Source organism: Sardina pilchardus, chromosome 11, assembly GCF_963854185.1.
Source record: "Sardina pilchardus chromosome 11, fSarPil1.1, whole genome shotgun sequence".
Taxonomy (NCBI): domain Eukaryota; kingdom Metazoa; phylum Chordata; class Actinopteri; order Clupeiformes; family Clupeidae; genus Sardina; species Sardina pilchardus.
Window position 1 is genome coordinate 29,548,004 of NC_085004.1, and position 14,177 is coordinate 29,562,180.

General features: G+C 44.6%; 1 protein-coding gene across 1 annotated transcript in view; it reads left to right on the forward strand.

The window, feature by feature from the left end:
* large2 (LARGE xylosyl- and glucuronyltransferase 2) overlaps positions 1 to 9,946 on the forward strand; it is a 16,518-nt gene extending 6,572 nt beyond the window's left edge. The window contains exons 2-15 of the mRNA XM_062549019.1: positions 295 to 587; positions 2,775 to 3,079; positions 3,302 to 3,384; positions 3,526 to 3,649; positions 4,418 to 4,589; positions 4,858 to 4,962; positions 5,282 to 5,394; positions 5,654 to 5,779; positions 6,007 to 6,162; positions 6,377 to 6,540; positions 6,733 to 7,011; positions 7,209 to 7,355; positions 7,684 to 7,879; positions 8,005 to 9,946. Coding sequence (XP_062405003.1) covers positions 488 to 587; positions 2,775 to 3,079; positions 3,302 to 3,384; positions 3,526 to 3,649; positions 4,418 to 4,589; positions 4,858 to 4,962; positions 5,282 to 5,394; positions 5,654 to 5,779; positions 6,007 to 6,162; positions 6,377 to 6,540; positions 6,733 to 7,011; positions 7,209 to 7,355; positions 7,684 to 7,879; positions 8,005 to 8,202 — 2,268 coding nt within the window. The 5' untranslated portion in view covers positions 295 to 487 and the 3' untranslated portion in view covers positions 8,203 to 9,946. The remainder of the gene's footprint in view (positions 1 to 294; positions 588 to 2,774; positions 3,080 to 3,301; positions 3,385 to 3,525; positions 3,650 to 4,417; positions 4,590 to 4,857; positions 4,963 to 5,281; positions 5,395 to 5,653; positions 5,780 to 6,006; positions 6,163 to 6,376; positions 6,541 to 6,732; positions 7,012 to 7,208; positions 7,356 to 7,683; positions 7,880 to 8,004) is intronic.
* The last annotated feature ends 4,231 nt before the right edge of the window (positions 9,947 to 14,177 follow it).

The window sequence follows — 14,177 nt, forward strand, 5'->3', positions numbered from 1 at the left end:
GCCATATAGGCTGTGCTAGGTGGTCAGAGATAGGGACGAGTTGCCGGGAGACTCCTCACCACTCTGTCCCGCAGGAAGAGCCCGCCGCGAGCTCTATCTATCTCCGGGCTGGACGAATGCGGCCAGAGTATTGAATATGACAAGTGTGAGCTAGCCAAGCTGACCAAGTGTAAGTGTTTTTTGGAGAGTTGGTTTAATGATTTGTTTTTCTGTTTCTCTCTCTCTCTCTGTGTGTGTGTGTGTGTGTGTGTGTGTGTGTGTGTGTGTTTTGTTGTTTGTTTGTTTGCTCTTCAGATGAGAGGATGCAGCAGAGAGCCAGCGTGAGACCAAGTCCTACGTGAACACTGCCCCCCCCTCCCTCCCTCCCTCCCTCTTCCTCCTCCTCCTCCTCCTCCTTCCTCCACCTCCCACTCATCCGTCCAGCTCACGCAGTCCCCCCTCCCCTCCCCTCCCCCACCACCACCACCACCACCACCACTGTCCCAGCATGCACTGCCCGTGCAGAGGGAAGCTGAAGCTCCTGGTGGTGTCTCTGAGCTTTGTGATTCTGCTGACGTGGCTCTACCTGCTGGTGGGCAACCTGGAGAGTGAGTACAGATTGCTTCTCTCTTCTCTCCTCACCTTCGTGTCTCGTCTCGTCTCGTAGCTTCCTGGCCACTGCTCACACACGTGTGTCAGTCAAGTGTTCACTTGCTTGTCTCTCACAAGCCAAGCGTTTCACCTAAAATTTAATGACCCATTTCATTAACATGTATTTACATCCAAAACAACTTACAAATGAGTACTTAGATTCAAGCTTCAGTGCAAATGGAGACAATTGTTAAAATAAAGTTAAAAAAAGTACATACAAGTAAATGTAAAAATTAACAATGCGGCTATATCAAGGAACAGTGAATGATTGTGACCCGTAAACCTGTATATATTTTAAACCCAGGCAAGCCATTTTCTCTACGGAGAATCATTGCAGCAGTGACCAACTAGAGCATAGGACATCAGGGCATAATAATCATACCTTTGTAATCTGCCAGGCTTGTCTTATCCCCTCCTAATCATAGCTTTACTGTGGTGCATGGCCGGGACATCCACCGTTTTGATAATCCGCACTATAATTCTTAGTCTTCTTTTACGCAATTCAGTCAGCTGTAGTGAAACACGTAAGAGCTATGTGTGACGCCTCACCCCACACATATTTAATTTCATCACAACAACACGTGGCAAAGCAGATAGTTGTGAAAACAAATCTATCTCTTTTTATTGCTGATTATAGGAAACACTGGCCATAATAGTAGCATGTAAACCACAGGAAATGAGAGTATGTCATTGAAGCTGATTTCCATCCATAATCAGGAGGTTAAAGAAAGGTTAGTCTGAAATGTGTTTCTTCAGACAAGCTTTCCTACTATTTTGATGTCCCAAGGGGAATCCAGGAATGACAGGTGTACTTGACATAGAGCAGAATGTTTATATCGTTTATGCACTTAGTAGGATAATGCATATTGCATTGGATACTTAGAACGCTTACAATTCCACACGCTTCAGCAAAAATATGTTTCAGTAGCATTCATTCAATGCACCGACTTCCTATATTATTCCTATATGAATTGTATCAGTTTTGGTTTTAGAAAGAAAGAATGTGATGACAAAGTATGTTTTCGTAAAGCTGAAATTGAGCGCGACATAGCTAAATGAATTGATTTTTTACTCAGGAATTGATTGATAACTGCATTACTGTCTCTCTGTGCGAAGTGTGAAAAAAAGAAATCTGCAATGCAACAGTTCACCATGACTATAGATTCCATCTTTAATTATGTTATGATTTGATACAACTTTTCAAATAACTTGGGTAATTATGCAAAACGTTGTTATTTAATATCTCAAGTAAGTTTTAAAAAAAAAAATCAAGATTAGTCAAATCCATTTTACATTTATCTGCATGCCCATGCTATAACACACGCCCATACACACACACACACACACACACACACACACACGTATACACACAACCACACACACTCAGACTCTCACACTCATGCTTCTGTCGGGGGTGTGAACATCTTTTGAATTTCACACTTTATGTGATAATGAGAGTACACTGTCTAGTGGCAGGTGCTGTGGGCCATGTGTTTGAAATGTTCACATGTGAGTTAGTGTGTGTGGCTGGTCATGTGTATGTGTGTGTTCACACACTTGTACGCGTGTATTAGCTTGTCTAATCTGCATACAAGCATCTGACTGTCTGTCACATAGTATTCAATACTCTCTGTCCATACTGAATCTGTTAAATATGGCGTTATATTGTGGCTTGTTTCTTGTTCAATATAGCAGAACAACATGAGTGACAGACAGAGAGTAGAACAAGGTCCCCTATTGCAGTGTAGCCTGAATATCGTGGACAATAGCGTTTGTTTAACGATTAAATGGAATGTAGATGAAATGTAATGTAACCAAGACAAAACAAACAGATAAACTGGGTGCTATAAAGGTCAGGGTTCAAACATGAGGGGACCCTTATGTGTGTGTGTGTGTGTGTGTGTGTGTGTGTGTGTGTGTGTGTGTGTGTGTGTGTGTGTGTGTGTGTGTGTGTGTGTGTGTGTGTGTGTGTGTGTGTGTGTGTGTGTGTGTGTGTGTGTGTGTGTGTGTGTGCGTGCGTGCGTGCGTGTGTGTGCGTGTGTGTGTGTTGGTACATGTGTGCGTGTTTGTATGTGTGTAAAAGGATCAAAACCACATAGGGGAGCTCGGAGTTCACACACGCTGTTCTGTTTGGTGTTGTCCAGACGGGCGCGCCCTGCTGCTCTCCCCCTGCCTGGTGGACTCCACCGAGGCCCAGGTGCTGGAGCGGGAGGTTCTGGCCTCGCGCGTCCGAGAGGTGGAGGAGGAGAACCGGCAGATCCGCCTCCAGCTCAGCCAATCGCAGGGCCTGGCCGCCGCCTCTGCCGCGCAGCAGCCTCCCGAGGGTAACTATGGGAACCAGCAGTGGGTGGCGTCAGCCGACACAGGGCCGGAGGACGTGGAGAACACCGCCGAGGAGAAAGCTAATCATAGCGATTGTGCCCGCTCGCCCACGGTGGAGAAATGCGAGGTGAGTGAGGGCTCATGGGGGTTGTAGTTCTATGCTCAGCCTGGAGAGCCCTGGTGAGTCAGACGTCATGTCAGTGGTCTGTGTGATTCATGGGAAACATGCTAAATGGGAAAATGGTTCAAGTGCACTAGTGCATGAGTCATGCCTATGATTGGGTTGTTGAAGGTTCTGTTGAATGGCGTCATTCTAATTGTGCTTTTCTCCTTGTCGTCCCAACCCCAGCTGATCCACGTGGCGTGTGTGTGTGCAGGACACAATGCTAGTCGCGATGTTGTCACCCTTGTCAAATCCATCCTGTTCCATAGGTGAGATTGGCATGGTCCTTGGCAGACCTTCAGTAATATTGCATAGCTCTTCTTCATATTTGATCACACGCCTACCGTGCATATCATTAGTTCCTCTTCTTCATGCTCATGGTTCTTCTCTGGTACTTGTTCGCTTTGCAGGAGGAACCCTCTGCACTTTCATTTCATCACAGATACGGTGGCCAATCAGATCCTGAGCGCCCTGTTCCAAACCTGGATGGTTCCGTCCGTGCAAGTCAGCTTCTATGATGCTGATGAACTCAAGGTAAGACACACACACACACACACACACACACGCACATACATCTACAAACACAGACACTGTTCTCCTGTATTGCTAGCTTACGACCGTCCTTTGAAAGCATACCACTGACTAGCATGTGTCAATGTCACAGAGTTCCCACACTCCTGCTGTTAAGCCCTAGGGTTAAAGGTCACAGTCAGGCATGGGCATATATACTTCACACCTCCTTCAAAACAAGAAGGAAACACAAACACGGTTTCAATCCAGTCAACTAAATATAGTACAGCTTTGCAAGCAATGTCCTGCTGGTGTAACAGTTGGAGATAAGTTAATGTTAGTTGTCCTTAGGGAACCGTGTATCAGGGGAAGTGCGTTTAGCAACATTATTTCATATTATTTATCGGTATCCCACAGCAACTGTAAATTGTTAACTCCAATATATCACTGAGAGATTTAATTGGTCTTAGTGTTTAATTACATGGCTCCATATAAGTGTTATGTATTCTGGCTCAGCAGCCTGGTGCTACCACTGACTGTGATATGTGTTGGCTGCCTGCCTACCCCAATCATAAGCATTTTACAGTCTCGGCTTACTCAGGAGATAGAGACTGCTGTCTTCCGAGAATCATTTCATGCCAAGTTGATAGAAACGTGTCCATTTTTCAAGTGTTTTAGATAGACAGTATCGTGGTGTGTGTTAAATGGTCTTCTCCATTTTGTCTCTTTTTCTTTATCTTCCTTCCTGTCTTCCCTGTTGGCTGCTTTCTTCACCCATTCCAAACGTTGTAGTCCGAGGTGTCATGGATACCAAACAAGCACTATTCAGGAATTTACGGCCTGATGAAGCTGACCCTTACCAAAGCCCTGCCCTCCGACCTCTCCAAGGTCATCGTCCTGGATACAGACATCACCTTTGCCACTGATATAGCGGAGCTGTGGGCCATCTTCAGGAAGTTCACAGGTCTGTAACACAAGTCAAACCTCTCCAGTCTATATTAGTCTATTTCAATAATAATCATGCTGACCTATTCAGCAGTAGTTAAATCACTGCTTCTGACTAGCCAGCATAAAATCTCACATCATTGGTGGAGCAATGGTGGACAACCCAGGTTTGAATACCGACCTTGACATTGCGAGAAATGTGTTAGAATTCCCATTCTTGACTTTTTACTCTAAATCCTGTTCTCTTTCCTCACTCCACATACTGACTGCTGGTGTTGTGATTTCAGAGAAGCAGGTGATTGGTCTGGTGGAGAACCAGAGTGACTGGTACCTGGGCAACCTGTGGAAGAACCACAAGCCGTGGCCTGCGCTAGGGAGAGGTTTCAACACAGGTGAGGAGCTCGGAGAGTAGAGTAGGGAGTAGTAGAGGAGTGGAGAGTGCGTCCACTCACAGTGGCCTTGTGAAAGAGAAAAGAACTTGTTGACCACTCACATCAGAGTGTAACATTACATTTGGCTACAATGTGTCAGACTTGGTACAAAGGAATGTTGACATCATCCAGAGTTACAACAGCTGTGGTGGTGACCCACTTTTCACAACAGCCTCTGATTACAATAAATGCCCATGTCTGCTCTAAAGCACTGCAGTGATTGATATGGACGGAATGAAAGGCCTGTATGTGTGACTCATACTCTGTTTTGTTTCGGTAGGGGTCATTCTGCTGTATTTGGAGAAGCTGCGTCGGATTGGCTGGGAGCAGATGTGGCGTCTGACAGCCGAGCGCGAGCTAATGAACATGCTGTCCACCTCGCTCGCTGACCAGGTCAGCAACAAGACCGAACCGCCGCCATTAATCCTGGATTATTCACACTGATCTGTCACATATGGCCCCGCTTTGACGGCAAATGCATTTTAATAATGAACCACTCAGAGATGAAAATGATCATTATATTTATTTTTAGCATGGGCTGTCTGGTGTGCACCTGAAACATCTGCATGTGTAAATGCCTGGTGTCAGCCAGGTATAATGTTTTATTTTTTATTTTTTAATATTTTAATATTTTATTTGTTACGTCCCGCAGGACATCTTTAATGCATTCATAAAGCAGAACCCTGTGCTGGTGCACCAGCTCCCCTGCTTCTGGAACGTCCAGCTGTCAGACCACACGCGCTCGGAGCAGTGCTACACAGAGGTGTCGGATCTGAAGGTAAAAAAGCAGCCGCAACCCCAGTGGAAAACTCGTCTAGATCAAAGATCTCTCTTTTTGTAAAGCCGAGTGCTTTTGAAAACACTCTGTTTTGTTTGTGTTCTCAGAAGAGAGAGAGAAAAAAAGTATTTTATTTATGTCTCAGAAAAATATTTTATGGAGTTATTCATGATTTACGTTGTGGAGTAAGCAGTAGTAAATGTGTGTGTTTTTATTCGAACTACCAGGTGATCCACTGGAACTCTCCCAAGAAGCTGCGGGTGAAGAACAAACACGTGGAGTTTTTCCGTAACCTTTACCTGACGTTCCTGGAGTATGACGGGAATTTGCTGCGCCGGGAGCTCTTTGGCTGTCCTGCCCAGGCCAGTTCTGAGAGCACACAGGTAGGATTCACTCCTTATTTATGACTAACACTCAAGGAAAGTACACTAACAGTAAACTTTAAGTAAAGTAAAGTACACTAACAGTACACTTTCATCTCAGTAATGGAAGGTAAAAATCAGATAGTAGTGTTCTGGACTGGGCGGCACATTAAAGCCATGGTCCCAAAGTGTCTCCGCTGTGTTTGGCTCACTTGGTCTGCGTTTCTGCCCTTAGCTGCAAGGAGCTCTGGAGGAGCTGGATGAAGATGACCAGTGCTATGAGTTCCGACGAGAGCGAATCACATTGCACCGTGTTCACCTCTACTTCCTGCGGTACGAATACACGCCGAGCAGTGATGGCACTGACGTGACCCTGGTTGCCCAGCTTTCAATGGACAGGTGATGAATTCTTCATTTTACTCGCTCCCTCTCGGGGCCTTACAAGAAGAAGGTCTTACGTTGGTGTTACATGCTGTAATTGAAGTTTGTGTGGGATGCATAATTTAGTGGCGTATCAAAGACTCCGGTGAGTCAGCGCAAGCGTGACGCGCATTAAAGACTTGTCGTCTCTGTCGGCTGCGTCTGTTGCAGGCTTCAAATGCTGGAGGCCATCTGTAAGCACTGGGAGGGCCCCATTAGTCTGGCGCTCTACATGTCTGATGCCGAGGCGCAGCAGTTCCTGCGCTACGCCCAGGCCTCCGAGGTGCTCAAGAACCGCAAGAACATCGGGTACCACATCGTCTACAAAGAGGGGCAGTTCTACCCGGTCAACCTGGTGCGCAACGTGGCCCTGCGCAACGCCAACACGCCGTACGTGTTCCTGACGGATGTGGACTTCCTACCGATGTACGGCCTCTACGAATACCTCAGGTGAGTGGCTCGCATTTTTGGGAGGTTATATGTTCACGGTTATGTTATGTCTGGCTTCACTGGATACATAGCAGAGTATACATTGACTTAACATATACTGTTTTCATGTTTAATTTCAACATTCATCAACAGAATATTGTGTATATTGAAACTCACTCAGGACATTGATTGTAACACAACTATATGTTCCTCTGTAGAAAATCCATTGTTCAGTTGGACATGGCCAACACTAAGAAGGCTCTGGTGGTGCCTGCCTTTGAGACACTGCGCTATCGGCTCTCCTTTCCCAAATCCAAAGCGGAACTTCTCTCCATGCTGGACATGGGGACTCTCTACACCTTCAGGTACAGGCAGTGACCTTTCCAAGTTTAACTGAGAAGGCAATAAGTTATATTTTATTTTATGTCATTTCTTTGTTCGCTCAAACTCTGGTCCCGTTTTTAAAGATGTTGTTAAGTCCTTCCATATAGCTTTAAACCGTTTCATTGCATGAATAAAATTCTCTCACAATTTAATTTATTTCTATTTAAAATTAATTACCCGTACAGTCAAAGGCTGGATTAGAATCCTTTGCAGCAATTAAATCAGCTGTGCCTCATCCTTTAGTGTTCCATTTATATTTAGCTAATGAATAAATTAGAAACTGACTAACCTGCTCCTTTCTCATGGCAGGTACCATGTTTGGACCAAAGGCCATGCTCCGACTAACTACGCTAAATGGCGGACCGCCACCACCCCTTACAAGGTCGACTGGGAACCAGACTTTGAGCCCTATGTGGTGGTCCGAAGAGATTGTCCAGAGTATGATCAGAGATTTGTGGGCTTTGGCTGGAACAAAGTGTCACACATTATGGAGCTTGATGCCCAGGTAATGAAAACTCCTTGAAATATTCCTTGCGTCAACTTTGATGCTACAGATTGTTGTCATGAGCTAATGTTGTTTGATGACTTTTCTCATTCATGTGATCTTTTGTGTGTGTGTTCCCCCCTCAGGAATATGACTTGGTTGTGTTACCAAATGCCTTCATGATCCACATGCCCCATGCTCCAAGTTTTGACATTTCAAAGTTCCGATCCAGTCCAAGTTACCGATACTGTCTGAACACGCTCAAGGAGGAGTTCCACCAGGACCTTTCTAGAAAGTATGGCTCTGCTGCACTCAAGTACCTCACAGCCCAGAGAAACATCTGAAACCAGTCACTGATGGACCTCACCGTGTAAAAGGCCAAAGGCCTGTCCCAGAGGACCCCTTGGTCCAAATGCTGCTCTGAGAGAGAGAGAGAGAGAGAGAGAGAGCGAGAGATTGGTGTCCAGATTGGTGTCCACAGGACAATGCTGACTGGAATCACCCCATCGACTGAGTGATCAATCGAATGATTGTGCAGATTGTACGCTTATTTTATGTTGGTTTCTGAGAGAGTTTAAAGGTATGGTGATGGAATCACTCAACCTTACCATGTCCCCAAAACCACATTAATGGATTGACCTTATCCAAGGACAATTATATGCTTTTATTTTTAAAGCAGTGGACAAAGACTTACATATAAATATATACAAGAGAGGATTAACACTATGTGTGGTCAGCCACATCCTATTAAAGAAGGAGACAATGAATTGAATCAAGACAAGACATCGCTGACAATCAATCAGGGCTTTTCCATTGAAAAGTGGCTCCAACTCAGCCAGATGTGATGGTGAAGACGGTATCAGGCAATATCGGCGCAGAGATATAAAAGCTGTGGACAAATGAAGAGTCTCCTCGGACTACTGATGGACTTCACAGTGAAAGGCCAGTGGGACAGAGGACACGTTTAAGCCTTACTTTGTCAATATTTAGAATATTTAAAGCAGCTTTTTGTTTTTGTTTTTTGGGTGTACATGATCAACAAAACAAACAAAAAAAAGAAAAGAAATATATGTTTTGATTATGACGTTAACTGGAAAATCACAGTTTTCTTTCCACTTCTTTATTTTAATCCCCTTGCAGGAAAGTGTCTTTGCCCATTGAGGTTTCCTGATAGACTCTAAAGAATGCTGGTGGTACATTCTTCTATTCAGTAAAACTGGCATGACTAATCATCCATTTAATATTACTGTAATTCACTTACTGACACTGCTGCGTTGCATATCAAGGCATGCTTCCCCCCCCTTAACCCAATACCACAGTGCTACTGACTATGCTTATGTGAGTCTCTCATAGTTGCTCTCCTCCCGTCATTCCGCTCTGTGGAGGTCAAAGTCTGGCACGCTTCTTACACCACAGGATTGTCTGTCACCAGAGAGATCATTTAATGCTGATCTGTTTTCAAGGGGGGTTAGAGATTTGATTAGGGACCACTGAGTTTTGAGAATTCTGGGTATTAATTCATCTCGGATTGTAAATTGCTGTCCTAAAGGAGCTGAAATCCTCCCTGATGGCCCGTTACGTGCCAAGTTCAAATCTGACTAAGTGTGCCATGTACTTCAGCTAGCCTCCATTTACACTCAAACACCTACAGTCGCTCAACAATGCAAAACCATTCATTCAGTTATACTATATACAAATCTTAATTTCAACGTGTCAAAGATGTCCTATAAGGGACACATCTCAGTATCCTATGTATTGGGACAACGCCTATGTACAGCCCAAGATCTATTGTGTAAACACCAATTTACTATTCCTTATTTACCACTGAATATGTATATGGCTCCCATCTCAGCCTGAGTTAACCCCTTTGACACCACATATATTCCTTCCCAGTGGACTGTGCAGATTTGCGGTAAATGCTAGTGCCTTTGCTGTATTGTGAAACTGGATATTGATTGTACTGCTGTACGCAACGATGGGGCCTGCAAGACCACAGGCACTATATTTATTATTGTTGACTTAAATCAATCATATTTTTCTATGTAGGGTACAAAGTGCTTTAAATAAATTTGCCCTTTTTTTCTACGACTGTGGCTGGGGGATTTTTGTGCAGGCATCAAAAGAGCTGATTTGGTCGTGTTGAAGAGTATGATTGTGTGATGACAGCTGCCAGACTGTCTGGGTAGTCTCCATTGAAGCTGTGTGAGGATGTGATCAAAGAATTATGGATATCTGAATTGGTCCGAACAGAGGCTGTAGACTAGAGACAGCAAACAAACATGGCCTGGGGATATGAATATCAAGTCCATGAACATTGTTCCTGTGATTACTGATTTAGATGAGCTCTGTTACAGATAATTATTTTACATGCACGTGTAAATGTGACGGATCATATAGATGGGCTAATTATACAAAGTCTCTCTGGGAGGTTGGGAGCCTGAGATAACAAAGGCGCATATTTCACTCTGTCACAATAAATGTCTAGAATGTCATATTGCCTACACATGCTCAAACTCAAACACACACACACACACACATGCACAACCAAACAACTACACACTGACAGACGCACACATGCACACAGCACACACATACACAGCAAAACAGGCAGCAGTCCCCAGTCAGCGAGTTAGATTGTGGCAGGTTAAAAATGTACCCTTCAAGGCAAAGAAATGAAATTGTCTCTCGTGGATGTATTGTTTTTCTTAAGGGAGAACAAAAGTGCTGCCCTGGCACTTCCTGTAGTTTCCAAGGAGAACTCTCCGGTCAGACAGCATCCTTATACTTATGCATCTGGCCTTGCACAGTGTTCCAGTAGGCTGAAGGGTGTCATTTTTTCTTTACATCTCTGAAACAACTCAGTGGACTACGTCCATAGTAAGATTCAAGCCGAATTATAGTGGAACTAATAGTAGAAACAGTATGTGTGATTGTTTTTTTTTTTTCACTATCCATAGAATAGCCGGTAGAACCAACTTGTTGATATCTGAATTACTGTGGCAGCATTTGGTGAGGGCTGCTTCTTCCCTCTTGGCTCTCTGCAGTTTTTAATTGGTGAATGTGGTCCCTTATGCCACAGAATATCATGATGATCATTTCACATATTATCATTTCATTAACAGTGATATGCTCAGACTTGCTCACACTGCTGCAGATCTCATACTGCTACATCAGTTGGTGATATTAAGATGGACAGGGCACTGGAGCCAATCTGCCTAATCTCTCTCAGAAACAAGAAGCAGTTGTCCAGTTGTGCTGAAAGGAACGATTCTGATGACAGGTTAGTGTCTGTGTTCCTTTGAGAACCCTTCAAAATTTCAAGTCTAAAATTAAAAGAGCAATCAGTGCATGATGTATTTTTGGTAGCCATTGCACTTAGATGGAAATGACAAAGTACTTTCAGAGAGCTACTTTAAAATTACTGTCCTCCTAAAAAAAAAACACACACACACACTTCCACACAGTTGGTCTTTTTCCTCCTCTGACTGGATAGTTTAAATGCAGTCTTGTATTCACGCCTCCTACTAAGGGCTTTAAAAAAAAAAAAAGAAATGCTTTACAGCCAAGCCCTTTTCACTTATCTTGATCCCCAGGCTGACAGGCCAGTAAAAATAACCCAGAGGCCGAGAGACAGAATGGCACAGACACTGTCATTAATGGTGTCGCCGACAGAATCAATGCCCCTCTATTGAGAGAATCAAACAAAAGGAAAGCACTCTCACACCACCATGGCGCTCTTTCACGCAAGATCAATACCAGTGCCAATTTCCTCCCACTTCACTGTCTATGATGTCAGTGTCGAGCCACGCTGTCTCATAATCTCACTCTCTACTTCAAGTTTGTGAATTGCTGCATTCATCACCTCTCCAGCTCCACGTAGCAAGCTTATAGTGCCACTCTTAGTGGCTGTTGTGGTGGCTGCCATTATTTAGGCTATGTGATGGCAAACTCAGAGTGGCCATGACCCTGACACATTCTCAAGATAGTGGGCACACAGGATGCACAGTTGTCACTGTGTGTGTGTGTGTGTGTGTGTGTGTGTGTGTGTGTGTGTGTGTGTGTGTGTGTGTGTGTGTGTGTGTGTGTGTGTGTGTGTGTGTGTGTGTGTGTGTGTGTGTGTGTGTGTGTGTGTGTGTGTGTGTGTGTGTGCGTGTGTGTGTGTGTGTGTGCACATCTGTGAATGTGTGTACACATTGCACTGGTGACCTGAGAAGTTTTGCGCCACACCTGTGTTTTCGCTAGGGGTTTGCTGACACAACATACGTGTGTTGGCGAGAGGCAAACAGGCCCAAATATGTATGGATCAACATTTTATCATCAGGATCCCAGACTGCCACCCTTAACCCACGCCCTCTATGTCACAACTGCAGCGCTAATGGGAAGGGCATGTCCCGGCGCGCGCACACACACACACACACACACACACACACACACACACACACACACACACACACACACACCACACTCACTGTTTCTCTCTCTGTCTCTCCCTCTCTCTTATGCATACACACACACACACACACACACACACACACACACACACACACACACACACACACACAGATACTCTCTCTCTCTCTCTATCTATCTTTTGTTTACATACATACCACAGATACTCCATCTCTCTCTATGTCATTCTCCCGTACACACACACACACACACACACACACACACACACAAACACACACACAAAAACACACACACAGACACACACACACACACACACACACACACACACACACACACACACACACACACACACACACATCCTCCATCAGCCTCCATGAGCCAGGTCAGGGTTAGCTCAAGGGTCTGTGCTCCCTACTCCTCCCCAGGCCTCCAATTACACACAGAGTCCCTCATTAGCCAAGGAGAGAGAACCACCTGCTCTTCCAGATGTTGGACACACACACATGAGTAGCTGCAAATCAAAGGACAGGAGAGGAATGTAAATGGCAAGATGGAGAGCGAGAGAGAAACTGGGGTAGAAGTATTCAGGTTAAAGAAACACAGTTGGTACAAGAATTGGCATTTACCTCTTGGCGTCAATGTTCAACATGGCTAGGCCAACACCTCCACTGTAATGAAAATGGGGCAAGTTCCAGCATGGGTCCTTAATGTAATGCCAGGCATTCCTGGCTTGCAGTGGAAATGACAAAGATGCCATTCTCTCTATCATACAGTAAGCCAGTGTGCCATGACAATTAGTTGGTTATTTTAAGGTAAAGAAAAACACAATTAGTTGGTTATTTTAAGGTAAAGAAAAACACAATTAGTTTGTTATTTTGAGGTAAAGAAAAACATAGTAGGCCTATTTGTTGAAGTGTGTTAAATGTTGGTTTCACTAGGCAACCTCAAAAGGAGACCATGGACTTCTGGGGGGGGGGGGTGCTAAGTCAATATAGGGGAATTCCATAAGATTCAACAAAAAATATTTGTCAAATTCATTCCTTTAAAATTTGTGAAGTGTCAGTAAAAAAACACACCACTGTGAAATGTCCACTATCTCCCTTATTCAGTTGAATTTGCAATTTGATGATCTATTTAACCCTTTGGGCCCAAGGCTATTGTCAGGGTACTACACTCGTCGGCTATTATTAGGCCTGTAGGCCTACATAAAACATTTTTATCACGCTTTATTACTGTAACTGAAGACTGTATGGTGCATAAACATTTTTTAGTGACTTAAGAACATATTGTTTGGTATAAAGGCTGAGCATGTCAGACTTGCCGTTCACAAGGAGCTGCAAGAATTGGGCCTGGAGAGAATTTGAAAAGCATGATTTATTTTCTGATGCAGGCATGCAGCAGCATGCAGGCACTGTGGTCCTATCATGAACCGTTATACAGTACATTTAGCTAAAGGCCAATTAGCATGACAAAGACTCGCGCATCCAGGGCATCTCATCGACATACATGTACCTGCGCTGCGCTGGTCTTTTCACTGATCTGAGATCTTTGGCTGTTTTACTGAGAGGCTGTGGATACCAGCGGAGCGGAGTAAATGCTTTGCGAGCTCGTTTGTAATCGAATTGTCACATGATGCAAATGGTCTGCGTCGTTTCTCCGTCTGACCCACCCAGACTTCTCCCCTCATCTCCTCATCGCTGTCTCCCCGCCTCAGGCCCCTCCGAGACGCTCGGAAAGCAGGTGAGCCCACGTCAAAGCCGCTTTCTTTTTTTTCTTTTTTTCTTTTGCTTCCTGTGCGCATTCTTTCATCCCAGTGCATCTCCTGAGCCCTCTGTGCTCGGACTAAAAAAAAAAACCTGCCCTGGCAGACGCCCAGAAACTGAAGAGCGCCGGGCGCCGGGCGGCTTTT